General features: G+C 57.1%; 1 protein-coding gene across 6 annotated transcripts in view; it reads left to right on the forward strand.

Annotated features, from left to right (window-relative positions):
• The window catches only part of ZMIZ1 (zinc finger MIZ-type containing 1), a 245,141-nt gene that overhangs the window by 213,057 nt on the left and 5,847 nt on the right, over positions 1 to 26,237 (forward strand). For 5 of the 6 annotated variants that reach the window (XM_030797701.1, XM_030797705.1, XM_030797703.1 and 2 more), the window contains 15 exons: positions 5,468 to 5,582; positions 6,651 to 6,868; positions 7,846 to 8,044; positions 9,080 to 9,370; positions 12,118 to 12,300; positions 13,265 to 13,342; positions 14,059 to 14,233; positions 14,707 to 14,848; positions 16,386 to 16,596; positions 17,758 to 17,863; positions 19,572 to 19,732; positions 20,736 to 20,803; positions 21,105 to 21,173; positions 21,672 to 21,916; positions 23,019 to 23,185. In XM_030797701.1, coding sequence (XP_030653561.1) covers positions 5,468 to 5,582; positions 6,651 to 6,868; positions 7,846 to 8,044; positions 9,080 to 9,370; positions 12,118 to 12,300; positions 13,265 to 13,342; positions 14,059 to 14,233; positions 14,707 to 14,848; positions 16,386 to 16,596; positions 17,758 to 17,863; positions 19,572 to 19,732; positions 20,736 to 20,803; positions 21,105 to 21,173; positions 21,672 to 21,916; positions 23,019 to 23,185 — 2,428 coding nt within the window. The remainder of the gene's footprint in view (positions 1 to 5,467; positions 5,583 to 6,650; positions 6,869 to 7,845; positions 8,045 to 9,079; positions 9,371 to 12,117; positions 12,301 to 13,264; positions 13,343 to 14,058; positions 14,234 to 14,706; positions 14,849 to 16,385; positions 16,597 to 17,757; positions 17,864 to 19,571; positions 19,733 to 20,735; positions 20,804 to 21,104; positions 21,174 to 21,671; positions 21,917 to 23,018; positions 23,186 to 26,237) is intronic. The other variant, XM_030797704.1, reaches the window with a different exon arrangement.

The following is a 26,237-nucleotide window of genomic DNA, read 5'->3' on the forward strand; positions in this document are numbered from 1 at the left end:
GAATAGAGGAAAGTGTCCTTGGTTCTGCTTAGGAGAGTCCTTAAAGGGAGTATGCAGGCTGGGCTTTGAAGTATGGATAGAAGTTTGCTGGCTGGCGAAGGGAAGGCAGAAGAAAAATGAAGAAAGTCTCAGAGGCTTGAGAAACATTTTTTCTAGTTGACAGGTGGGAATGAAAACGGCTTCCTCCCATTGGTAGCATATTTGAAAAATTCCTAGGCCACTTTGATTGTATCCTGAAGTAAACAGGGGTAGCTATACTATGGCTGGTTGGAGGACTGGAGAGAAAGGTGTAAGTACAGTTGAGCAGGGTCTTTCTACCAGGTTCTCTGCTAAGCTTTTTTTCTCACGTTTCTTAGGAAAGTGTTAGTCCCACTTTACAGATGAGAAAGTTGAAGCTGATGGAAAGTAACATGTCCAAGGCCACAGAACGCTTCAGTGGCAGAGCCAGGTTTTGACCCCAAAGACTCTAACTCCAGAGCCCACATAGGGAACCTCTCTCCTGTTGGGCTTCCCTCTGTCGGTTGAATATTAACCTCAAAAAGGGGTCCCTGAATCTTTGCCAACACGGCCAGTCCAAGCTAAAGCAGATGATTTAGTGTATAAAGAAATTCTTTCCTGGAAGACTATTTGGGTTTTCTCTGCAGCTGGCCTTTGAGGCCCATCTTTACATCTCCACTGTCCATTCATGCTAGGCGACTTCCCCAAGAACCCCCAGGAAGATGCAGCCCTTCTTGGAATTCTTGTGGCTTCTAGGTGGCCTCTGCAGTGTGCTCCCTTGCCTCGTGGCCATCTCTGGACAGGGAGCGTTGCCTTGCTGGATCCTAAATTCCTAAGACAGTGGTGAGCCTGATACGGTCTGGTGACCCGGCGGCCTCGCCCTTGACTGGCTGTGCTACCTCTGTGAGCCCCAGCTTCTAAGATGGACATCTATTGGGCCCACTTAATGGGGCACTGAATGAGTTCTTAGGTGAAGGGCACTTCGCAAAATTCCTTGCATCTAGAAGTCACTCAGTGAATCAGAACAACAGTAACAGCGGCAGCCAGCAGTTTCAGGGTGTCCAAGGTGTGCGGGACTCTGGGCCTCATACATATTAGGCACTTACACTTAACCCTCACGGCAGGCTTCGAAGGGAAGGGCTGAATCAACCCCATTTCACAGATGAGGTTGCTGAGGCATACAGAGAGTGAGCAGTGGTTTCATCGCTTCCCTCCGTGTCCTTCTCTCACTTCCTGGGCCCCAGTGGCCATGTGGCCACAGACACACTGTGTAGGTGGTCGGTCATCAGGCTTAACGAAATGGACATACTCATTTTCAGCATCCCTCCAAGGGTGAGTCCAGAGAGGTGGTTTCTCCCTGGCACATTTTTTTGTTTAGCAAAGGCTTCCTGAGCCCTATTGGTGTGTGAAGACATCATGCTTGGCTCAGGGAGCCCAAGAAATCAGTGACAGCTCCTGAGGCAGAAGGGAGAAGGCAGAGGGTTCTCACTCTTGCCAGGAATTCGAAGAGCCGGTGGAGTTCAGTACCTTGTGCAAGGGCTTCCCGGAGGAGGTGGCCTTTGGAAGAGCCTGGAAAGGATGAATGGCATTTTCAAGGTGGGATGGAACTTGCCAGCCTGAGAAGAGGCACAGAGGCCCCTGTATTAGGGAGCACTTGGCAAATTGAACTGTTGCTGCTGACATTGCAGATGGCTTCTGGCTTTGGTGCTTCTGTGGGTGGAGCAGGGTTGTTGGGGCAATTTTGGCTGGACAGGACTGTGGCTGGGAGCAGCTTGTGGTGTGATACCGGGCAGGCCATGCTGGATTAGGGTTGTACAGAGTGGGGCAGAATTATTAAAAAATGCCAAGCACCTGTGACCAGGCGAAGCACGTCTGCAGGTTAAACTGTGCTCGTCGGAGAGAAGGGCTCTCAGGCACCCTCCAGACCCTCCTCCCATCCCAGCCAGGCCCTGCCTTTCTGGTAGCAGCCCAGGGGTCTGGTTGGTCCTTCATCCTTGGGCACAGGGACCAGGCATTCCCCCGGTGGTGGTATCTTGAGTCTAGGCAGTGGCGTCACATCAGCAGGGCTGCTAGGGGGGGCCTGCGGGGGTGAGAGCCTTCTCTGCGACAGCAGGAGCCCGTCTCCCCCAGAATGAGATGAGTCACGGTCCTGTCGGTGCGGCTGCCACTTCTGCTTCTGCAGCAGGTGCGTGTGGAGGCAAGCTAGTCCTGAGACCGCCCCACACGCTGTGCCTGTCTCTTCCCCAGTGCACGGGCAGCATGCCAGCAGGGCCTCGCGTGTGTGCACGGACGTGTCCTCCATACGCCTGTGTGCATCTTTGCTCTGGGGCGGCAAACCTTCCAGCCAGGCAGTGGGATGCCCGGTTTGGGAACGTTGGTTAGCTTTGCTTCTCACCAAGTTTGGGGCAGAGGGGACAAAACAGGAAGGAGCTGGTTTCCGCCCACAAGGCTCACCCACGGAGCTGGGGGGCAGTTGGGAGCTTGTTCATGGGCCTGTGTAGCGTCCCTGGCTGAGGTGATGAGGCAGCAGTTGCCCACTCCCTGGCCACAGGCAGGGCCCTGTCGGCCCCTGGGGCCTCCCATGGGGGTTCACTTCCTGAGCCTGGCCAGGCATGTTCTCAAAGGACAGGAACCTCGGTCTGAAGGCCATCAGCCTGGAGGGTTGGTGGGAACTTGTGGGGCAGAAGTTCTGGGGAGAGAAGCCACTCAGGCTTGGGTTTTGTTCAGTTGTAGGGGACCCTCTGGTCATCCAGCACACCTAGGACATGGGCCTTGAGGATAGCAGGTGTCCAGGGGATCTCCTCTTTGTTTTGTAAAAGCGTGACCTGTAGAGCCTGTCTGTGAGACTCTGGTGTGCCAGTCTGGAACCAGGTGGTGCACCGGGTCCCCAGTGACTTCCCTGGGAAACAGAGTCTGTTCCAGCCCAGCCTTCCTGAGGAGCAGGCTCATGGCTACTTTCCTGTGTTTCTCTGCACTGCCCACTCCCTCTGGGCTCCCAGTCTCCAATCCGCCACCTGGAGAGCAGAGTCTGTCACCATCTGTCACCTTTGGCCCAAGCATCTGGATCTCCAACAAGCCACTACCCATCATCATGCCTGGCCAACTGAGTGCCCTGAGTATAGCTCCTCTACTCCAAATGCGAGTCCTGCAGTTTCCCTAGAAATCACGAGCAGCGCTCAGTTGGGAAAGCCCTTTGACTGCATTGTCCTCTTTGAGCCACATCAGATTGAGGCTGCTGAAACTACGTTCAAACCTATTTGACCGAGATCCACGATAAATACACATACAACACCTTGACCCAAGGTGCACATGTATTTGTGCATAAAACCAAGACAGAAGCTCAAGGACTAATATTCATCTTTATTGTGTGCTCACACTCCATCACTTTCTAGTTGATTCTTTTTTCTCCCCTTCTGATTGGATGTCATCACCTGCTCAGATTCTGTGACCCACAGTTGGAAAACACGGAGTAGAGTGGAGGTATCATCTGATGCCCATTTTACAGATGAGGAGTTTGAGTGCAGAAACTTGCACCAGGGTCCTAAGCACAAAAGTCTCTGCCGTCACAGAGCTGTTCTAGAGGCAGACAAACAATAATCAAATAAATATATAATTAGGACAGTGGTGGAGTCCTCTGAAAAAAATTCCAATGCCAGGGTGAGGGGGCAGACAGTGTTGGGTAGGAGCTGCTCTTTTATATGAGGAGGGCGGGGGAGGCCCCTCCAGCGACCTCAGACAGGAAGAAAGCGAGGGGCTGGCCAGGCTGAGAATCTAGGGGAGAGGGTATCCCGGCAGGGGAGGGGCAAGTATGAGCAGACAGTGGTGTGGTCCTGCCCTCCAGGCTGGTCGCCTCTGTGGGAGCCCGTCGGACTTGACCAGCATTGCCAAGAGCTCAGGTGGGCAAGGCGCAGATCACAAGACTTGGCTGCCCTGATCTCCGCTGTCTGCGGGTCATGCAGCCCTCCGCCTCCCTCTGGGAAATCCTCACCTCTGGGCTGGGCTCCTTGCATCCCCAGAGGTGCCTCCCCAGCACCTCCAACCCCATTTGTCCTGGCTGCTAGGGTTGGACTGGCCACTCAGCTAGGGTACAAGTCTCCCAGGTGTGACTGAGAACCTTTGCCATTTGCTGTCTCCTGTGACTAAGACAGACACAAGCCAGACAGAGGCATGAGGCTCTTTCCTGTTGCCCGGCCCTTCACCCAATTTCCTTCCCCCAACACACATACACACACACACACACACCCTGTGTGCCCTGGGTAGAGGCAGTGCCACAGCTGTGGGCGCTTTGCTTTTCTGCTCCTCCTGGTTCCACATCTAGAATTTTGTGACTTGGTGAGGGGGTGGTGCCAAAGAGCCAGTGCCGGCTCTCGTGGGAGAGGCAGCTTCATCCCCGGCCTCCTGGGGGCTGGCACCCTGGCAGGTCTTCATGCCCTGCCCCTTTGCTGGGATTTGCTGGCCTCACTCTTGTGCACCCCAGCGGTCGGTAGGAAGCATCACTGGACACTCACTGTAGGCTTAAGCACAAGAGGTGGGGCTGAAGGCTGACTCCTTGCTTCTGATATGTGAGAGCTCCTTGGGGAGATGTCCACAAAAATGTGGTGGGTACTGCTGGACCTGGTGAGGGGAGCAGGGGAAATATGGTCCTGGTTGGTAGAGAGGAGGCAGTGTTTAGGGGCGGGGCAGCTCCACAAGAGGACGGAGCCAAAGCGGGGTGAGGGAATGGTGGGGTCCACCAGAGGAGTAAGTCATTCTTAAGTGTGAGTTTGGACTCTGCCTTATAAACACTGGCAGCCACCAAAGGTCTTTGATTGTGCCAGGCATCTTAGGTGTTTGAGGGAGATTAGCTCGGGGGAAATGTACACGAGAGATCGGGGTGGGTGCAGGAGAGAGTGTGCAGCAGGTAGACTTGTACTCACATTGCTGGGGGTTGGGAAGGAAGGGTGCCAGAAGAAAGCCTGCATTCCCATGGCCTAGGCAGCCAGGCTGCTGTGAAGGGCTGGAAGGTAGAGGGAAGGGCTGACACCCTCAGACTCGGACCCTTCCAGCCTGCACTGAGAAGGGACCGAGCAGTTCCAAGGGTAAGGTGGTTTGGGGGAGCCCAAGCTCTTCCTAAAGGGCGACGTGGAGTCAGAGCCCGGGTGAAGGAGGAACTCAGATTGGGCCTCAGGTCACACCACTTCATCAGTTGCATGACCTGTGGACTCGGGGATACAGGGAGACACACAGCCGTGGAAGTAGCTCTCTGCAGTGATCAGGGGAAAGGTGGCCACTTCTGAACAGCCTGTCACCATGCAGGGCACACTGTTGTGCACGGGGCACTGAGACAGGCCTGGGGGATCCAGTACTGACTCAGATGGGGGTTACCTCGGACTGACTGGGAGCTGCAGTCGCTTGGTGGGGTGATGGGCATGGCCTGTCTTGAGTCTGTGCCTGCCAGGCCCTGAAGATCTCTCTCTGTCTCCCTCTGCAGTGATGGGTCGTTCCCCTATGACTCTGTCCCTTGGCAGCAGAACGCCAACCAGCCTCCCGGCTCCCTCTCCGTGGTCACCACGGTTTGGGGAGTAACCAACACATCCCAGAGCCAGGTAAGAGCCTATACTGCCCTCAGCCACAGCTCCTTCTAGGCAGAGTGTCCCTTGACCCCTGGAGCCATACCAGCCCTCTTCGCCCTCCCAGGCCCTGCCCTGCTGGGAAGACCAGCTTCCAGGGCACACCCAGCTGTGGACACATCTCCACCCCTGGCAGGCTCTGTACCCGCCTCAGGAGGGCAGCCTCTATGGACTGTCCCCATCCTAAGGCCTTTCTGGAGGAATGGCATTCATCTGACAGACAGCAAGGGATTCTTCCCTAGCCCATTTGCTCTGGTAAACAGGAGAACTTCCTCTGTGTTATTGGCCTCAGGGCTCCAAGGTCTAAGGTCTCTGACCCTGGATGTACAGCCTAAGTTGGATTTCATCAAAATATTGTGCCTTGGACTTCTGACAACTCCCTACTCCCCATTGCCCTAGTCAAACCCGCCTCCCTCTCATTCCTTCCTCTTTCTTCCACTCCTCCTCTGCCCAGTCAGGGGGTCTCCCACCTGTCTGACCTCTGCCAGCCTTGGCTGTGGCTACATGGAAGGCTCAGGGCTGCTTGTCACCCTGGAGGGAGCCACTGGGCTGACCGGTTGTCGCCTGCTCCTGCTGCCCTCCAGAGCTAGCAGGGTGGGTTCCTCTTGGCCCTCACAGAGCAGCAGCCAGGGCCCTTGGGGCCCCTGTGTGACGAGACGCTGGCATCCAGGCTCGTTTGTGGGGCAGTAGGCTGCATGGCCAGGGCTCTCCCCACGGGCACCTGATACAAGAGCAGCCTCTCCTCCCTTCATCGGGCTGCCCAGTCCCTGGAGACCGCTTGAGCTTGCTTTGTGGGGCTTGGTCATGCCCTCAGCTTGTTCCGTCACAAGGCTGACGTTCTCATCCCCCACGCCACCTGCCGCCCAGGCCCGCCCCTTATCACCGGTACACTCGGAATAGTCCATCCACCCTCCATTTTTCTCCTCCTCCCTGTTGTCCTGCCTCCACTTTGTTCTTTCTCTCTTTGCCCTCTTCATTTATCCCTCTTCCTCTCCACACTACCTGGGGTAGCACCTGAGGTGACAACTGCTTCTCTGCCCACAGGTCCTTGGGAACCCTATGGCCAATGCCAACAACCCCATGAATCCAGGCGGCAACCCCATGGCGTCGGGCATGACCACCAGCAACCCCGGCCTCAACTCCCCGCAGTTTGCGGGGCAGCAGCAGCAGTTCTCAGCCAAGGCTGGCCCTGCTCAGCCCTACATCCAGCAGAGCATGTATGGCCGGCCCAACTACCCCGGCAGCGGGGGCTTTGGGGCCAGGTGAGCAGGGCTGACCTGTGGCAGAAGCCATGGACGCTGCCCCTCTCCCTCCTTCCAGCGGGGAGGGACTCACTTAAATGCCAGCTCCACGCTTTCTGCCCTGAGAAGTTATCCTCTGTTGTTACATGAGTTGAAGGGGCTCAGTCATCCCTGGCTCCCGGGGCTGGCCTGCAGATAAGGCGCTGCAGCAGCCGGGCTGTGTTCTGACAGTCGTCAGGCTCGTAGAAATAGAGGGGTGACATTCTTACTCCTCAAAACCTCAAAACAACCCTTCTCTGAATTGTGTCTTTAATAGGAAGATATTGAGAAAATCTGGATTGGGAAAGTCGAAGAGCAGGTATAGATGGGGTCCAGTTGCCCAAAGACAGTGAAGCAGTCTGGGAAAATCTGCTCTGCCTTGCTGATTAGTGAAAGCAGAGCTATGCAGAGACTGCGAGTCCCTTGGCTCGGAAGAAAAGGGCAAGGACTCCCAGGAGATGGAGCTCTGGGGAGGGGTGTGAGGCGAGCAGAGGTGCCCATTCTCCTCTTTCCACCCCGCCCTGCCTAAGACCCCCACCTTGGCCTCAGCCCTCACCAGCCCTGGCTGGGTTTCTGGCCTAGGGTTGACACAGCAGTATGACCTGGTGGTTAAACACAGGGGTCAGAAACACCTGCAGCCGCAGCCGCAGCTCCACCATCAATGCTGCAGGGCCTTGGGCAAGTTGCTCAGGTTCTCTGAGACTCAGTGTCCTTCAGAAGATGGGCTCACCAGGGCCCCGACAGCATGCAGTGAGGGTGCAGGCACCCCCGAGGGCTCCAGGAGCACAGCAGCCTGGTTGTTGCCAAGTGGCACAAATGAATGGCTGCCAATCCCAAGAGGCCCCATCCCCTCTAGGTTCTGGGTACAGCTCCATCCTCTCCCTTCCAGCCCACAGCTTGCCCTCGGTTCCCCTCAGATGCAGGCAGTACCTAACTCTTCCACCCTTCTCTCCCTGCAGTTACCCTGGGGGTCCTAACGCCCCTGCAGGCATGGGCATCCCTCCGCACACCAGGCCGCCTGCTGACTTCACTCAACCCGCGGCAGCTGCCGCAGCAGCGGCAGTGGCAGCAGCGGCAGCCACAGCTACGGCCACAGCCACGGCCACTGTGGCAGCCCTGCAGGAGACACAGAACAAGGATATAAACCAGTATGGACCGGTAAGGGTTCCCACTAATCCTGGTCCAGCCTTGCCCAGCCAGCTAGGCAGACAGCCCTGGGAAACCAGAGTTGGGGTGTCAGTGCTTATGGGGCCATGTGTGCTGGGGGAGCTGACTGCATTAGGGTGCATTTGGGCTTTCATGGAAGCATGTGGAGGTCTGCGTGTTTAGAATGGGGCATGTCTAGAATGGGGCGTGTCAGTGTGCTTGGGTTTGGTGGGGTGTCTGGGTGCTGGTGTTTGTTCTGTGTGTGTTGGTGGCTCGTGTACAACTGCATATGGGGAAAAGGTTCTACATGGCTCTCTGGGCCCCCAACTCACCAAAGAGTGGGCTCAATGTCTAAATATAGTCTTGTGACCGGTCTGTCTCCTGGATTGCCCCTGAGACCAGTGCCCTCCTAGTCACCCTATCCGTGGGTCTGCGCAGGCCCCAGTGCTGCTCCCTGACCTGAAGGATGGGTTGGGGGATGAGGAGAGGGGGAGCCCCCATAGGAATGCAGAACAGGAGGCGAGGTGGTGGGAACTGCAGGGCAGAGGGGCAGAAGTGGAAGCTGGGCTGAGGCCAACTTTGTGGATGGAGGGTGTGCCTCCAATGGCCCAGGACCAAGGGCAGGGCCAGGGCTTCCAGGAAAAGGGCTGCAGTCTCACTCGGGCTCCTGCCTCCACCCTCATCTACCTCCACCCTCCCATGCCCCTCCCTGTCCCTGCACACTTTCTTGGTTTTCTGCCTGCCTCCCTCCCTGGAAATGCTGCCTGTGCATTGGAGTGACCACCCCACCCCACCCCACCCCATCCCCTAACACCCCTGAGCTGCATCTCTCCCGTGCGGCTGCAGAGGGCAGCAGTGAGCCTGGGTGGATCCTGCTCCCCTGGGGCCTGGTTGGATCCTGCTCCCCTGGGGCCTGGTTGGTCACCAGTCACTGCCGCACAGGACGGTGCCCCCTCCCCACTCCTCCACCTCCCCAACCCTTCCCTCCCTGCACTTTCAATGCATGTGGCATTTTATTCTTTTTTTTTTTTTCTTCTCCCGTTGAAGGTCTGTTCCTCTTTCCAGATGGGTCCCACCCAGGCGTATAACAGCCAATTCATGAACCAGCCCGGGCCACGGGGGCCTGCCTCCATGGGGGGCAGCATGAACCCCGCGAGCATGGCAGCTGGCATGACGCCCTCGGGGATGAGCGGCCCTCCCATGGGCATGAACCAGCCCCGGCCGCCCGGCATCAGCCCCTTTGGCACGCACGGGCAGCGGATGCCCCAGCAGACCTACCCGGGCCCCCGGCCCCAGTCCCTTCCTATTCAGAACATAAAGAGGCCATACCCTGGAGAGGTGAGTGCAGCAGTGGGAGGCTGGGAGGTGGGAGCTGGGACACCTGGGCTTGAAGACATTGGCCGTGGGTATGGCTTTGGAAGGGGTGTGGCTTGGACTCCAGCACACTTGGACAAAGAGGCAGGGGCTTAGGGGTCAGGTGCTGCTGGGTTTGAGACCTGGTTCTGCTGTTTCCCAACTGAAAGACCTCAAGCCAGTCACCCTGCCTCCTAGGGCTGCTTGAGGGACTTGAGGAGATGTCCGTGAAGTGCTTGGCCCTGGGCTGGCATGTGCCACCACTCAGCAAGCAGCAGTTCCTCTTACTGTAGTGACTCTTGTCTTGGCTCAGCCACTAACTGGGTGACCTGGGTTTAGTTCCTCCTGCCCACATGAGAGCTTCCCCACCTCTCCAAGAAAGAGAGCTGAGACAAAATGCCTCCAGTCTATAAGGGCTGACCCGTCGGGGAAGTGACTGGAAGGCAGGCAGCCTGTTTCCAGTCTATAAGGATTGACCTGTTGGGGAAGTGACAGGAAGGCAGAGAGCGTGTTTCCAGTCTGTAAGGACTGACCCATTGGGGAAGTGACTGGAAGGCAGGCAGCATGTTTCTTAGCTCTTGTTTCCATCCACACTTGGTCACTGTATAGGAAGTGGCACTGCCTCTTGGGCTGCACAGCCAGCTCAGCCAAGGTGTTGGGGAAGATTTAGGGAAGTAAAACTCACACCTCCTGCCCTCTGGGAAGTGAGGTGTTAGCAGGAAAGAAAAGTTTTGAGCAGAGACTCACCAGGGAATGAAGCATAGCAGACTGCACAGAACTCAATATGAGTCAGAGAAGGCAGGCTTCCTGGAGGGGGTGTCGCAAGTGAATCCTCAGAAAACGATGCTGGCAGCAGCTGGCCCATCTGGGTACCCAGGTAAGGATTTAGTTTACCTGCAGAAGACGTAGGGACGTGGCTCCGCAGATGCCCCACGTGAAGCCTGCCCTGGTTGCTCCCCACGACCAAGCCCCTTTTTGAGCAGGGTGTGCCCAGCTCTCTGCCTGCCTCCCTCCCAGCTTGCATGCCCACTCTCAGAGCAGTTTTCTCCTCCTAGCTCCTCTCAGCACTGTGGCCTTCACCTTGGCCTCACAGCGGCTTTAGATCTCAAAGACCTGAAGTTCCTTGAAGATCTGCACATTTCCCCTCAGTATCCACCTTAGGATGGGCTGAGAGGCTTGGCAACAAGTGGAGGTATCCTGAGTTCAGGACGGGAGAGAGAGAGAGAGGTCAGGGGCTTCCTCATGCATCCAAGAGGCTGGATCAAGCCCCAACCCTCCACCTGGTGGACACTAGTTCAGGGAGGGGCCAGAGAAGGACCATTGGCCTCTGGGTCCTGAGTTTGGCGGAGCCTCAAGCTATTGGCACCTCTCCTGGCACCTAGGCCCCATGCAGTTTCTAGGCCTTTTCTCAGCCACTCTGTGCTCAAAATCCCAGTGTCCCACTGGCTGTGCTGGGGGTGCATCTGTTAGCCCACGCCAAAGGAGGTAATCTCGGATGAGGCTTCAGCAGAGTTCCTGGTCGTTGGTGTCACCCCTGCACCTGCACCTGTGCCATGCTTATGGCTCTTGCCTGCCTAAAGAGAGCACACCAAAGGCTCTCCATATTTTTACTAAATTAATCATCCTTTTCATAGAATGCTGCTGCTACCCAGCTACAGCACTGGGTGATCACAGCCTATGCGGCCTGATCCTGTCTGGGAAGACTGGCCTTCCTTCCCCTTGCCATGGCTTGCTCATACAGTATTTGAATTGTTGGAACCTTAGGACGGGGGTTGGGTCATCTGGTCCCACAGAGGACTCTCTTCTCTAGCTTGGCGGGCAGGTAGGCACCAGCTACGTCTTCTACACCTCCTGTGGTGGGTGCCTCTCTGTCACCCAGAGCAGCCACCATGTTGCAACAACGTGAGTTGTAGATTCTTCCACACTGACACTCTCTGACATTCATCCCCAAGTCCATCATTCGTTTGTTGAGCAAGTATTAAGGGCATTTTGCCAGGCACTGGGGCACAGCCACCTACAGGACCTCTGGGCAAGAGAGACACTCAGATGGGGAAGAAGAAACCACTGACTCACAGGATGTCATGTGGCCGTGAGGGTCACCTGATTTTCCAGACAGGGAAGGTGGCTGGAGGGTGGTGCTCTCTCCTCTTCTCTAAATTGTCTCTCCCGGGAGAAGTTGTCTTGTTCCTTCACCAACCTGGCTCTCCCACCTCCTGCACAGGTGGCAGGTTGTCGATGGTCCAGAACTGAACACTAGGTGTGTGTTCTGCTCTGAGGGGAGTACGAGGACAATGCCACCCAGGTTCAGCCTCGGAATGCAGGGGCACAGGGGGCTCCAATCTGGAAGTGCATCCTGTTGACTGTGTTCCTCTGTCACATTGGGGAGCACAGCCCTAACCCAGGCGCCAGGAGAGACGCAAAGGGGGAGTTAGAATCAGACCCCTCATAATGGTGTGAGCAAGAGGCTCTGAAAGTGTCCCTGGAGTTCAGGGGGCACATGTGCTCCAGGAAGAACGGCCTCAAGGGGAGGTGGCCTGTGATCTGGACAGGCAGAACAAAATGCCCCTGGATGTCAGGACGAGAAGGGGCCCAAAGCATCATCTGGTTTTGTGAGTGGGAAACAACAGGGGCAAATGAGGAGAGGTGGGCCCCATCCCGGTGTTCAGGTGACCTGGCTATGTGACGTTGGCAACATTGAACGTGTTTCCCGTCTCCTTTCTCTCCCACCACAGCCCAACTATGGAAACCAGCAATATGGACCAAACAGCCAGTTCCCCACCCAGCCAGGCCAGTACCCAGCCCCCAACCCCCCGAGGCCACTCACCTCCCCCAACTACCCAGGACAAAGGATGCCCAGCCAGCCGAGCTCCGGGCAGTACCCGCCCCCCACGGTCAACATGGGGCAGTATTACAAGGTGAGTCCCAGCCTCGCCACCACCCACGGGGCCCTTCCCTGCTAACCACCTCACATCCCTAACTCCACCGGGATCACTGTGACCCTGCGTGTGTTTGCCCCAAGGACAGTGAGGGGTGGATGATTTCTGAACGTCCCCATGTGTTCAGGGTGAAGTTCGGTGGCCAGAATGTCAGAGTGGCTTTTCTCAGTTCCTATTCTCACTGGTCTCGGATGATGGTTTTTTTTTTCTCCTTTTCTTATTCACGGCACTCACAAAATAATAAAGGAGATATATTTTATTAAAAAAACACACACCCCCTGTATATATTAACATTTCATTCTGAGCTTTGTCTCTCTATGTGCTGGTGGGCACTAACATGTTATAAAATTGTTATTACAGCTATAACTTTGAATCTGTACCTTTTACTTAACATGACATAATAAGGATGATACTTACTGCTACTAGAGCCCCTGGGGTTTTTACTTTTAATGGCTGCCTAATATTCTGCTGAGATCACCATATCATATTTTATTATTCCTTCTGTTAGGTATTTGGGTTGCTTCTGATTTTTCAGTTTAGAAATAATACTATGATGAGTATCTTCAGGCATATAGCCTTTCCTTTCCTTAGGATTATTTTCTCGGGAGTAAAGAAGACACTTTACTATTTCACATTTATTTGCCAAAAATCATGCTAATTTATTATGGCCATCCACCGAACAGCTTTACCATTTTTGCTCCAACTTCAGCATACTAGGTGTTGCTATTTTTGTAACTTCTGCTAAATTAATAGCTAGGGACAGAGAGAGGCAAAACGCCGTCCCTGAGGTGTAGCTGTCCCGCCCTGCTCACTCCATAGCCCAGCAGTGGATGGGCCCCTGTAGCATCCCCGTGCTCCTGGCAGATTTTACTGTCCGGAGGGAGAGCGGGCTTCTGATGGCTTTTCTGCCCCCCACTCAGTGTTGTTTATCTTGTTTTAATAGCCAGAACAGTTTAATGGACAAAATAACACGTTCTCCGGAAGCAGCTACAGTAACTACAGCCAAGGGAATGTCAACAGGGTATGTTCCAATTTAATTTACAAATTCTAAGCCACAGGCAGTTGTTGCCTCTAAAGGTTCTCACTGTTCCTGCTCCAGCCTCTCTGGACTTTCAGAGGGGCCTATGGGTGGGGTGCACTCCCTGGTCCCCTGTCCTGGGGACAGAGATGCTCAGGACTGAGAATCCATGGCTCCAGGTGGGATGAGCCCCAGGGTAAAGTGTCAGCCTGGCTAGTCTTGAAAACAAGGAGTGGGAGAGGGGCTCCTGGGGAATACCTGGGCCCCAGATTCTGCAGGCCCCGACTCCACCTGGGGACCCTGATGGAGTAGGCATAGAGGGTGTGTCCTTGAGTCGTGATGTGGGAAGCCCACCTGCTCGGGTGACAGGAGGCCTGGGCTTCATTCCCGCTGTCCTGTCCTCCAAGGATTGTGCTGAGCAAGTCCCCAACCCTGAGCCTCTGTGTCCCCATTTGTCACATGGATGGGCAAGGGTCTCCACATGCACCTGACACAGGAGCTCAGTGGTGAGACCCAGATGAAGGGTGGGGAGGCCCTTCCCAGGGCTGTCTTCTGAGCACGACAGAGATCTGTGAGAGAGAAGGGTTTCCCTGGGGGAGGCTGTCCTCCCAAGGGGCATGGCCCCAGGCCCCTGGGATGAGTGTGGTGTATGTCCGTAGCCATGGCCCCTTCTGTCTCCATAATCCCATAACCTGCGTGTGTCTTCTCTTTCCCTCCAGCCTCCCAGGCCGGTTCCTGTGGCAAATTACCCCCACTCGCCTGTTCCAGGGAACCCCACACCCCCCATGACCCCTGGGAGCAGCATCCCTCCATACCTGTCCCCCAGCCAAGACGTCAAACCACCCTTCCCACCTGACATCAAGCCAAATATGAGCGCTCTGCCGCCACCCCCAGGTGAGGGCCCTCCCTCGCTCTGTTGGGCAGCTCCACTTGGGCCCCCCAGTGGGCTGGGAGCAGGGGGCTTAGCAGTCAGGCTGCCTGGGGAGTGGGCATGCAGAAAGGGCAGAGACTTGAGAGCAGGTGAGATACCCAGGGGCACATTCAAGGCGGGGTGGGCTGCTCACAGACAGCCCTTGTCACTGCTGCCTGCGCGCCTGGAGGCTGGGAGGAAAATCTATACCCAGCCGTGGAAGGAGGCAAGGAGGCGGGGGGGAAGAAGAGGGGATGAGTAGCTGGGGTGGGGCCGTGTAGAATCGAAGAAGCCATGACTCACTGGTGTGCCCTTGGACTGGCTATGTCTCTGGCCCTGTTTACACACCCCTGCCTTCCTCTGAGCGTGCAGACCAGGGTGAGCAAGTCCCACCCACAGCCGCGGAACCCATGGCGGCTGGGGCTTGTGGCTCACCCACCTCCTCTCCTCGCCCCAGCCAACCACAATGACGAGCTGCGGCTCACATTCCCCGTGCGGGATGGCGTGGTGCTGGAGCCCTTCCGCCTGGAGCACAACCTGGCTGTCAGCAACCATGTGTTCCACCTGCGGCCCACGGTCCACCAGACGCTGATGTGGAGGTGCGTGTCAGGGCAGGGGCGCCAGCCCAGGCGGGATGAAGGAGGTCCCCTGGGATGGCTTCCTTGGACCCGAGTGGGGCCCTGGGCAGGTGGTAGCAGCATCTTCTGACACCTTCACGTGTTCAGCATCATTGACTGGGCCCTGTCCTGCGGTTGTCCTGGGAAGTCTGCAGGTGCATAGGTAGATGAGCAGTCAAGGTGTCATGGCCCAAGGGCAGGGAGCAGCTGTCACTCACCCCAGAGGAAAAGGTGGCTGGCTCAGACCTAGGCTGGGAAGCTGTGTATCCCATCTGAGACCATGAGCTGACAAGAGGGAATGCAGTCAAGAATTCGAGTGTGACTCATGTGGCCGGAGCCAGGAATGCAGAGATGAGGCTGGTGCAGGGGCCAGGCTTGGGTCAGGCAGGCCCCATCTATTGCAAGGGGCTGACCATTGGGCAGGGCTGCTGCTCAGACACTTAGGCACGTGCTGGAACACAAGGTCCGAAGGTTCCCTGCTGAGCCAGGCCCATGCTCAGCACCTTCCACATGTGACCTACTTTGATCTTGGAAATGGGCAACACTTTCCCTTTCGACAGAGGAGGAAGCTGAGGCCGGAGAAGTGAATTGGCTTGTGTGAGTTCTCACAGCTAGCCAGAGGTGGAGCTGAGACTTGGGCCCAGGTCTCCAGGATGCCAGAACCAACCCTGGGGGTCTCCACCCTTCAGTCCTTCATCCTCAGTCAAGACTCACACTGTCTCACTGTGCTTGTGACTCAGATCCCCTTGACTGCCCAGTGAGCATCTCCAGGGCAAGAGCTGAGTCTGTGCCTGGCACGTGCACACACACCCCTGCTGTTTTTTTGACCATGCTGAGCAGGCTGGGTGAGGTGGCCACAGATAGCTGGTGTGGGTGTTGAGAACACAGGAGCTGCAACGCTCAGGCAGGAGGACAGAGGCCCCTGGCACGGGACAAACCACTGTGCTGCCTGCCTGCACCCTGCTCACCCATGCTCCTTACTTGGGAGTGTCCTGGCCTGGGAGGCCTCCTCCTCCTGGCTTGGTTGTCACGCATACGTGGTCACTGCTGGTTCCCGACACTCCTCAGTGCTGTGTCCTGGGGCGCCTCCTTGGGGAGTGCTCAGAACCAGAAATGGCCGTGGCCTGGGAGGACAGCTCCCAGCAGGTCTAGAGATGGGCTTGGCTGGCCTCACAGCAGGTCTTGTCAAATGAGTGCCTGTTCATTTGCCCCTCTGTCTCTGTCCTGGGATCCAGGAGTTGACCCCTACAGCGAGGACAGTCCAGGGAGATGGGAGCTAGAGCTGTGGGGTGTGACGGGAATGATTGGTGTGCGGGGGTCTTGGGGGCAGTTTGGGTGTAGAGGGAGTATCCAGAATGGGAGAGAACTCAGGCTGGGGGAACCACTGGGGTCAGGGATGGGGTCCTGAGGGTCTCGGAGGTTGTGGTGTGTTTAGAGGTATGTGACCTGGCTTGGGGTCACAGAGGCCATGGACAGCTCCCTGGCAGAGCTGCCCTGAGCACCCCCATTCCCCACCTAGGTCTGACCTGGAGCTGCAGTTCAAGTGCTACCACCACGAGGACCGGCAGATGAACACCAACTGGCCCGCCTCGGTGCAGGTCAGCGTGAACGCCACGCCCCTCACCATTGAGCGCGGCGACAACAAGACCTCCCACAAGCCCCTGCACCTGAAGCATGTGTGCCAGCCGGGCCGCAACACCATCCAGATCACCGTCACGGCCTGCTGCTGCGTGAGTGTGGTGGGCCAGGGGCAGCGGTGGCACGGGCAGGCCCTGTTTCACGGCGTGGAAGTGTGGAATACCCTGCCCCCCTCTGGTCCTCAGCCTTGTCCCTGGGTCACCACCCCCTGTGCCCACAGCCACCAAAGATACAGTGTCCCCTTACCTGTGCCCAGGGCCTGTTCAATAACCTTCAAACCATTGGGCCTTCAAAGCCACTGTGCCCTGGCTTCAGACGTGGCTTCTTCCCCTGGCCACTCGGCCTCCGTCTGTTCTCCACACATGCTTCCGATTCACCCCTCCTGGCCCCTCCTCCCTACCCTTCATTCATTGGTGCAGTTCTGTGTTCCTCAAAGCCATGTCCTGCTTGCCTTATTCACTAGCAGTTGTCATTGTCAGCACCTTTTCCCCCAGACCCAACTCCCCCAAACCTGGAGTTAGCACATTCCCTTCTTTCCCAACCCTTTTGTCTTAGAGTCACGTATGGGGGTCCTTCCAACCTGTGACTTGTTACCTAGGACCAGCTCTCAGCCACCCTCATGTCCCCTGAAGATCAGGGCCCAACACACAGGGCTTGCTCAGGCCCCAGTGGAAGTAAATTGCCTGCCCCACTCCACTGGCCTCTCTGTGGAGGCATGGAGAAGGAAACACTCTGATCCACCCTTGTGAGCTTAGGGGCATGGAGGCTACACAGAGATAGGGGTCATAGACCTGGGCAGCACATCCCATTCTGGCTGGGGAATGTGATGTGCTGTGTGAGGCTGCACAACTGTCAGAGTGAGGCGGCTGATGGGTGGATGTTTGGGATGTGCAGTTCTGGAAGGCTTCCTGGAGGAGTGAATCGAGGGATGAGCACCCTGGCAGGAAGGGCTAAGGACACATGATGGGAAGGCAGTGGTAGGGGAGGTTAGAAAGCAAAGTGGGACCCAGGCCTAAAGCCTTGTGTCCTATAACCTCATCCAGGGAGTATTTTAGTGTCAAAGTCCACCTTGTCGATCTGCAGCAGAGGCAGCCTTTCCGGAGTAGTGCTCAGGCTCACAAGTCCCAGGACACACCCTGGGGGAGCCTCCTAGGCCGGCTGTGGGATCTTGGGTGCAGTCTAGGGCTGCTGAGGCTGCAGGCAGGGCGGGGTATGGGGACAGTGCACAGGAACTGAGTGCTCTCCCCCCGCAGTCCCACCTCTTCGTGCTGCAGCTGGTACACCGGCCCTCCGTCCGCTCTGTGCTGCAAGGACTCCTCAAGAAGCGCCTCCTGCCCGCAGAGCACTGTATCACGAAAAGTGAGTCAGGGTGGGGACAGGGGTGAGGGCCAGACTCCATCCCCGCCTGAGTTTGGGACTGAGAAGCAGTCACCATTCACCTGGAACTGACCTTTGCCTCCGTGCATGTCACCACCGGGCCTGGAGTGTCCCTGAGCACGCCCCATCCTGAGGCTCATGCCCTCCTCCTGGGGCTATTGTCATGATCAGAGAAGCTGGGTGCCATAAGGGCTGGTGGGAGTTCTGGGACCTGCCTTGTGTGGAAGAGCTGGCAGTCCAGCTTGGGAGCCAGAACAGGCATACCTGCAATAGCAGCACAGGACATGAGGCAGATTAAAACAAAATGTCAGGAAGCAGGCTTCCTGGAGGAGGTGATGACCTAGGCCAGGCCTTTAAAAGATGAGAGGATTTAGAGAAGAGGAGATCTTCATCAGGCAGAAGCCATGGAGGGTGGATTCCAGATTGGCCTCCCTACTTCAACAGCTCATGCTTTTTGTTTTGTTTTGTTTTGTTTTGTTTTGTTTTTTGAGAGGGAATGTCGCTCTGTTACCCAGGCTGGAGTGCAGTGGCACGATCTCGGCTCACTGCAAGCTCTGCCTCCCAGGTTCACGCCATTCTCCTGCCTCAGCCTCCCGAGTAGCTGGGACTACAGGCGCCCACCACCATGCCCGGCTAATTTTTTGTGTTTTAGTAGAGACAGGGTTTCACCATGTTAGCCAGGATGGTCTCAATCTCCTGACGTCATGATCCACCCACCTCGGCCTCCCAAAGTGCTGGGATTACAGGCGCGAGCCACCGCACCCAGCCACGCCCGGCTAATTTTTTTATATTTTTAGTAGAAACAGGGTTTCACCCTGTTAGCCAGGATGGTCTCTGTCTCCTGACCTCGCGATCCGCCCACCTCGGCCTCCCAAAGTGCTGGAATTACAGGCATGAGCCACCACACCTGGCCAGCTTATGCTTAAACTCAGGAGAGGACTGGGCACCATGGCTCATGCCTGTAATTCTAGCACTTTGGGAGGCCGAGGTGGGAGTCCAGGAATTCAAGACTAGCCTGGCCACATAGTGAGAGCCTGTCTCTACAGAAAAATTAAAAATTAGCCAGGCGTGGTGGCTTGTGCCTGTGGTCCCAGCTGCTCAGAAGGCTGAGGTGGGAGAATTCATTTGAGCTGGGGAGGTCGAGGCTGCAGTGAGCCATGATCAAGCCACCACACTCCAGCCTGGGCGACACAGCCAGACACTGCCAAAAAAAAAAAATTGGGATGGAGGGACTTGGCTTGGAGTCCCCTTTGAAGGAGACTCCGGGTGTGGACTCAGGGGCCCTGTGCAAGAGGTACAGGGCCACTCTTCACATTGCTGCCCTGAGCCCTGGGATTCCAGCAGGCAGCTGTCCGTTTCCATTTCCACATGTGCAGAGTGAAGTGCAGGAGTGCCTGAGGGGGCTTTTCACTGACCCAGTAAATCAGAGGAGTGCCATAATGACTTTCCATGAGCTTTGCAGACATCCCCCTTCCTCACGAAGGCAGGGCCTGCTCTGCAGAGATAGGGGAACTGCCACAGCCACCTCCTCGGGCACACACACACCACACGTGTCCCACATGGAGACAGCAGCCCGGGCACCCAGCCCTATGACTGCCACACTATGGGCCCTCTCAGTGTTTGGTGTGGGCTGGGAGGAGGACCAGGACTGCCTTGCCATCCTCACCTGTCTGTGCCTCCTGCCCCGCAGTCAAGCGGAATTTCAGCAGCGTGGCTGCCTCCTCGGGCAACACGACCCTCAACGGGGAGGATGGGGTGGAGCAGACGGCCATCAAGGTGTCTCTGAAGTGCCCCATCACATTCCGGCGCATCCAGCTGCCTGCTCGAGGACACGATTGCAAGCATGTCCAGGTGAGTGGCCCCAGAAAGCACAGCTTCAGCAAGCCACCTAGACTCTGGCTGGGATGGTGAGGGGTAGGCAGACGGGCAACAGGGCCTGTCCAAACACTGTCCTGAAGGACGTCATGGAGATCAGCAGCTGGCATCACTCATTAATTTCAGCCATCATTTATCTTTGAGCATCTTTTCTGTGTGCTTAAGGCCAAAGGGGCTACAGAAATGGGTTTGGACAGCCCCTGCCCTGGCAGATGGCAGATGCCAGCTGGAAGTCCCACACACATGGCAGGGCTGATTGGGGGCCCAAGAGCAGGGATACCACTGTCCAGTTCATGCCTCCGTCCAGGGCCTTGCATCTGGCCAGTGTTCAGGAAGTAGCCCTGGCGTGAGTGGCAGTCCCAGTCTGAGCAGGCAGTGACAGAGCAATGAGTGAACATGGGCAGCCCAGCCTGGAAGAACAAGGAGCCGTCCTCTGGAACCTGGGTGTGGTGGGCATGCAGAAGGGGCCCAGGGCTGTCACCTGCAGCTGGTCCTGAGGGTGCAGTGGGACAGGAGATTCCCCTCCTCCCTCCCAAAGAATGCTGTGGGCAAGAGGATGCTCTGGTCACTTTATCTATCTGATACGGATCGATGAACTTGATCAGACTTGTCTTCGGTGCCTGGGCTGGGCTGAAGGGGCTACCCCTGGCCTCTTTGAAAGGGGCTATTACAGGGCAAAAAACAGTGAGAGTCAGCTGGGGTGGGGACCAGGAAGGCTTTAGGCACAGGGTCATTTGGGGCATGGGAGGTGGTGTGAGGGATGCTGGGGTGGAGGCATAAGGACTCTGCGTGGTAGAAAGGTAGCATTGCTTTCACTCCACCCAGCCCCAGCCCTGGGTTTCTCCCACAGCCTATCTTTCTCTCTGGTGGGGTAGTTATTCCAAGGGTCCTTGAGGCACATCTAGGCAGTTTCTGACAGTCCTGGTCTCACCTGTGTCTGTCTGTCTGTCTGTCTGTCTGTCTGTCTGTCTGTCTGCAGTGCTTTGATCTGGAGTCATACCTGCAGCTGAATTGTGAGAGAGGGACCTGGAGGTGTCCTGTGTGCAAGTGAGTGATGCCCACCCCGGTGGGGGCTTCCCCCATCCCCCAACCACAGAGGGGAGGGGCCAGCTACCCCCAACCTCCACCTGCCCTAAAAGCAAACCAGAACCCAAACATGGCAGAGGGGCTCAGGTTATGGGGGCTCCAGGTGGTCCCTTGGTATCACGCGGTCAGAGTCCCCCTCTCTTGTGCCTCCAGTAGTAACCAGAAGCAAGGGTGGGACCCCACTGACACTGAGGTGGATGGGCTGTGCCCCCACCTCCTTGGGTCCTGGAGCAGAGGCCAAGCTCCCCGTCTCCTTTTCCAGTAAAACCGCTCTGCTGGAGGGCCTGGAGGTGGATCAGTACATGTGGGGAATCCTGAATGCCATCCAACAGTAAGTGGGGCCCCAGCAAGGGGCAGGGGGTGGGAGGGGACGAGGCCTGGATTAGAGCAAGGTGAGCAGGTGGATAGCCCTGACACAGCCCTCCCCTCCCAGGCCAGCAGACCGTGACCCACATCCCCCACCTCTCTGTCCCTTACCCTTGGGGGCCACTGGATCTGGGGACAAATGAACTTCCCAGAAAGCATGAAAGCCAGCCACAGCAGGAGGCTGACAGTGCCCCGCCCCGACCCTCCACCTGCTGCTCCCCACGAGGGAGCCCTTGAGGCCAGCTGCCCTGTGCCCAGCCACTTGCTTTTCTAGCCTCAGTCTCCCCATATGTCAAACATATATAGAGAAATCCCTGCCAGGCTTCCGCCTTGTCCATAGTGTGGTGAGAGTGGGGGCAGGGGCCTCAACAAGGTCACCTTGGTGTCTGTCCAAGTTGGAGGTGCTTTTATGCCCAAAGCCAGGCACCCCAGAGCCTCAGCTCTGCCACCTTTCCTCCCCCAGCTCCGAGTTTGAAGAGGTCACCATCGATCCCACGTGCAGCTGGCGACCAGTGCCCATCAAGTCGGACTTACACATCAAGGACGACCCTGATGGCATCCCCTCCAAGCGGTTCAAGACCATGAGTCCCAGCCAGATGATCATGCCCAATGTCATGGAGATGATCGCAGCCCTGGGTCCCGGCCCGTCCCCCTACCCCCTCCCACCTCCCCCGGGGGGCACCAACGCCAACGACTACAGCAGCCAAGGTGGGTGATGCCAGGCAGGGAGGAAGGGAGAAGGAGGGCAGCCCCAAGTCCCTGCAGGGGCACAGAGTTTCTGTGCTGATGGTGGCAGGGGTCAGGGGTGTGGTTGAAGAGAGAGAAGTAACACATCCCCCAATAAACAATTCCCAGTTTGCTAGACTTGAGGGTACATGGGCCTAGCCCAGGGGCTTCAGAGCCTGCCCTGGTGGGAGATATGACCCTGGTGGGAGATATGACTGCTGCCTCTTCCCAGCCAATCTCCTCTGGGGCTGCTGGCAGCACACACCCACCCCGAGTTCTTGGCCTTACGCCCTCCCCTGTTTTTTCCGTGATATCTACATTTCCCTGCAACTTTCCCGCCCTCCTAGGGACAGAGTCCAGGTTCCTGGAGCCTCGGCCTTTGGCCACCAAGGTCACCCACTGGCCCTTATGCTCCCGGCTGCCCAGACCAAGTTTTACCCCTACTGCCACTGATTCCTGGAAAATACCCCCCACTGGGTGGTAGCTCCCCCTGGGATCCCTGATCTTAGGTCCCCATGAGAGGCCCAGTGAGGTTAGGCCACCTAGCCAAACTCCCACAGTGTGCCAAGGGCCAAGCCTCCCAGCCTGCTGATCCTCTGTCCCTTGCCATCTCCACATGGTGGAGGGCACAGTGACCAGGGAGGCGGAACAGCTGGCTTCTGCGGGTGTCATCCTGAGTCTGCTGCAGCTTTCTTTGTGGGCTTGGCAGAACATGCACCCACTCTGGACCTGGGGCTTGCTGTGTATGAAAAGGACCCACACTGGGGAGTAGCTCAGCAGGTCTGCTATAGGCTCAGGCCGTGTCCCCCACTCCCCACAGGAGCCTGGCCTGCCCCCTTTCTCCCACTCTGCCCCCTCCTCCATAGCAGTAAGGGCAGCACATCCCCTGGGGTACCACAGACCATGGGACAAGGCTGCATGGCTGCTCTATCTTACAGCCCAGAAGCCTCAGGCTGCCATGACCGACTGCAGCCTCGCAAGAGGAAAAGGAGTTGGCTTGTATTTTTACACACTCTCTGTTCCCTGGGGGTGGCCACTATCCCTCTGGATGACCCCCTCCCCTCCCCATCTCATCCCTTCCTAGGCAACAACTACCAAGGCCATGGCAATTTTGACTTCCCCCACGGGAACCCTGGAGGGACATCCATGAATGACTTCATGCACGGGCCCCCCCAGCTCTCCCACCCCCCGGACATGCCCAACAACATGGCCGCCCTCGAGAAACCCCTCAGCCACCCCATGCAGGAAACTGTGAGTACCTCCTCCTCACCCCATCCTCTTCCCCAGCCTTTGGGGTTTTGATGCCTTGGGATCTGGATACCCTGTTCCCTCCCAGGCAAGGCGGAGGATGAAGAATTGGGTGTGTGGGCTCAGAAGGGAATAGGAGGGGTCTGACTGAGGCTAGGTCGTGGCCTGTCAGTGTCCTTAGACTTGGCTGTTTTACCTAGGATTTCGGATTCTCTGGAGATGGGGGAAGCTTCATGCTCTTCCCCAAACACTCACCACCCCATGCATACACACACACACGTGCATGCACTCGCCACTACCCAGCACACGCCATCAGCCCTCTCCTTCTCCCACTTGCACACTCTTACACTCACCTAACATGGTTCCAGCCACCTCGACTTTTGTCCCAAACCCAGGCACTTATTCTCCAAGGATCTGAATTCAGGGTATTACCACCTCCAACAAAAGAAATGCTAGGAAGTCTGATTATCTGAAGAGCATTCACTTCTCGTTCTGTTTCACACTTATTGACATATGCCCTGTGTGGCTGAGGATGTCCCTGGTGGGGTAAGGTGTCCTGTGCTGTCCACAGGCCCTCCCTTCCTGTGGCCCCAGTGGCAGTGGCAGGAGGCCCTTCTGTCCCCTGGAGTCGTCATCCAGTGAGTGCCACGTGGTTCCACTCATTTTAACAAGTGTTTTCTGAGCTGTGCTCTGTGCAGGCCATGTGACAGGTGTAAGCAAGACAGACAGGCCTTGTGCTAATGGAGCAAAACTCCTGGCAGTGCGTGGGTACAGGAAGAACAGTTGGGGTTTGGAGAAACTGAAGCCTCCAGTGGCTGAAGTGGTGTGTCTGAGATCTCAGTCATTCTGGGCTCTCATCTTGGGGAGGAAGGGCCATCGCCGAGCACGTGGCTGTGGGTCCTGGGCCACACCAGCCAGGGAGAGGGCCCGGGGTCCTGCCAGTGTTTGGCAGTGGGCTTGGGTGGCCTGCACAGGAAGGAGCCTCTGGATTATACTGTCTTCCACACACCTGACATGGAATTGCCTCAGGACTCTAGGTGAGGGAGCAGCAACTTTCCCTCAGGACCCCAGGAGTCCAAATCGGAAATAGATGCTTTGTAGAGCTTTGGCCAAGTTTTTCAAAGTTACTCTCTGCCCCATGGGGCCTGTGATTTCTGGGGGCTTCTTTCCTGGGCCCTGAGGGCATCCCACACCCAGAAGACACCAAAATCACACCCCCCGACACACACACATCCTGCGCCCTCACAGTTCCTAACACTGGAATATGGAGTGGGAATGCCATCTATTTCCCCTTGACAACCAAGCTTTCTCCTGCCTTCTGTGAGCCCCGCTGCCTGCATTCTGTGTGGCGGGATCTGAGCCTGTGAATTGACCTCAGAGCTCCTTAAGATGCTCTCTAGATGGTCCTGTCCTCCATTTCTGAGCTTTCACTAGAGGGCAAGCAGACCTGGAAGTGCAGATGTGCCAGGCCGGTGGAGCTGGGCAGTCACAGGTAAACTTCTACCACACCTGCCCAGGTGGAGGCAGCCACACCCCCAGCTGAGCCCAAGGCTGGGAGGCACTGCCATGCCCACAGAAACTGGCCAGAGCGCTCCAACCAGATGCCGCTGCCCCCACAGACTGCCCAGACTTGGTGGCAGGTTGACAGGTGTGTCAGCAGTGCTTCAACAGCACCTGCCCCTCCATGCCGGAGACATTCCAGCCAGATACGAAGACGAGGGGCACAGTTGCCTCTGAAGATCCAGGGACTGTCTGTCTTGAGCTGGGCTGCACAGCTGGAGTGTGGAGCCCCTCCCCGCTCTCCCAGGGTGGGCACTGAGGGCGTCAACAGGAGTGGGAGCCCCAAGCTGGCCTCTCACTGACCATGGGTGGTGGCCCATTCCTCCAGCCTCTTGTATGTGTCTCATAAACGGGTCTCCCAAGGTCTCCAGCACCACGGTTGCGAGGTCATCTCATTCTTGGGGCTTGGACTGGAAGGGCACTGTGCTCCCTAAGGCCACATGGGGTTGGGGCCCTGCACCCTGAGAAGGGGCCACCTGGACCGTGGGCAGAGACCGACCCATAGCAAGGCCTGGGAAGCAGTTTTAGGAGAAACAGGAAGAGGAAGTTGGGAATGGGCAAAGACCGAGGATGGTGTGGCTGCAAATTCTAAATGCACACAGGAAGAACATGTCAGTGTGTTCTGTGTGGCCGCCCCAGGATGGGGCAGGGTGAGGGGACGAAAAGACCAAGGAAGCATGTGCCAGGCTGCTGTTCCAGTGGAGCACCTGGAGCATCCGTGAGCCCCCCTCACTGGCAGAACGAAAGTGGGGCTGGGGGCTGTCAGGGATGCTTGCAGTGGGATCAGGGCTTGGTCTGCGAGGATTCCCCGGCCTTTCACTTTGAAGGAGGGTCTGCTTGGGACAGCAAACAGGCTAGCAGGGGAATGTTCACATCTCACCCACCCGCCCACAGACAGCCCAGTTTTCAGTGCACGTGCCCACAGGAGGGTGCGAGTCCTCTAGTTCATCTGTTAGAGAGGCACCGCCAGCCTCACCCTCAGCAAGACACCCACCATTGGTGAACCGTCACTCAGTCTCCTTGTCCTTGGAGTCCCGGAGGTGCCCGCCTCCCTCACAACCCTGTGTTTTTGAGGGCTGGTGCTGACCAAGTGGGATGTCTAGGAAAAGGGTCTGGCAGGGTGGGAAGATGCCCCTGGCTGGCCAGGTGCCCACCCAGCCCTGCTTCTCTGACAGCCAAATTCCACGCGGGCTGCAGGGCTTGTTCCAAGGCCCCAGCTGCTCCACACTTCGGGCTGGCAGAAGGCGAAGGGCACTTCGTGCCCAGCATCACCCCTGCCCAGGGCCCACTTGGGAGGTGCAGACCCAGTCCTGAGCCGCACGCCCGCCCAATGCTGTCTGTCTGTGTCTGCTCTCTGCCGCCCAGCTTGGGGTCTGCACCACGCTGCGGCAGCCGCCCTCCTGCCTCCCGCTCCCCGGAACATGCCCATTCTGCTTTTCCATCCTGCCCTTGCTGTTGTTCGTTGTCTGGGCGGGGAGGTGGAGGGGCCTGGGGG

This window comes from Nomascus leucogenys, chromosome 18, assembly GCF_006542625.1.
Source record: "Nomascus leucogenys isolate Asia chromosome 18, Asia_NLE_v1, whole genome shotgun sequence".
Classification (NCBI taxonomy): domain Eukaryota; kingdom Metazoa; phylum Chordata; class Mammalia; order Primates; family Hylobatidae; genus Nomascus; species Nomascus leucogenys.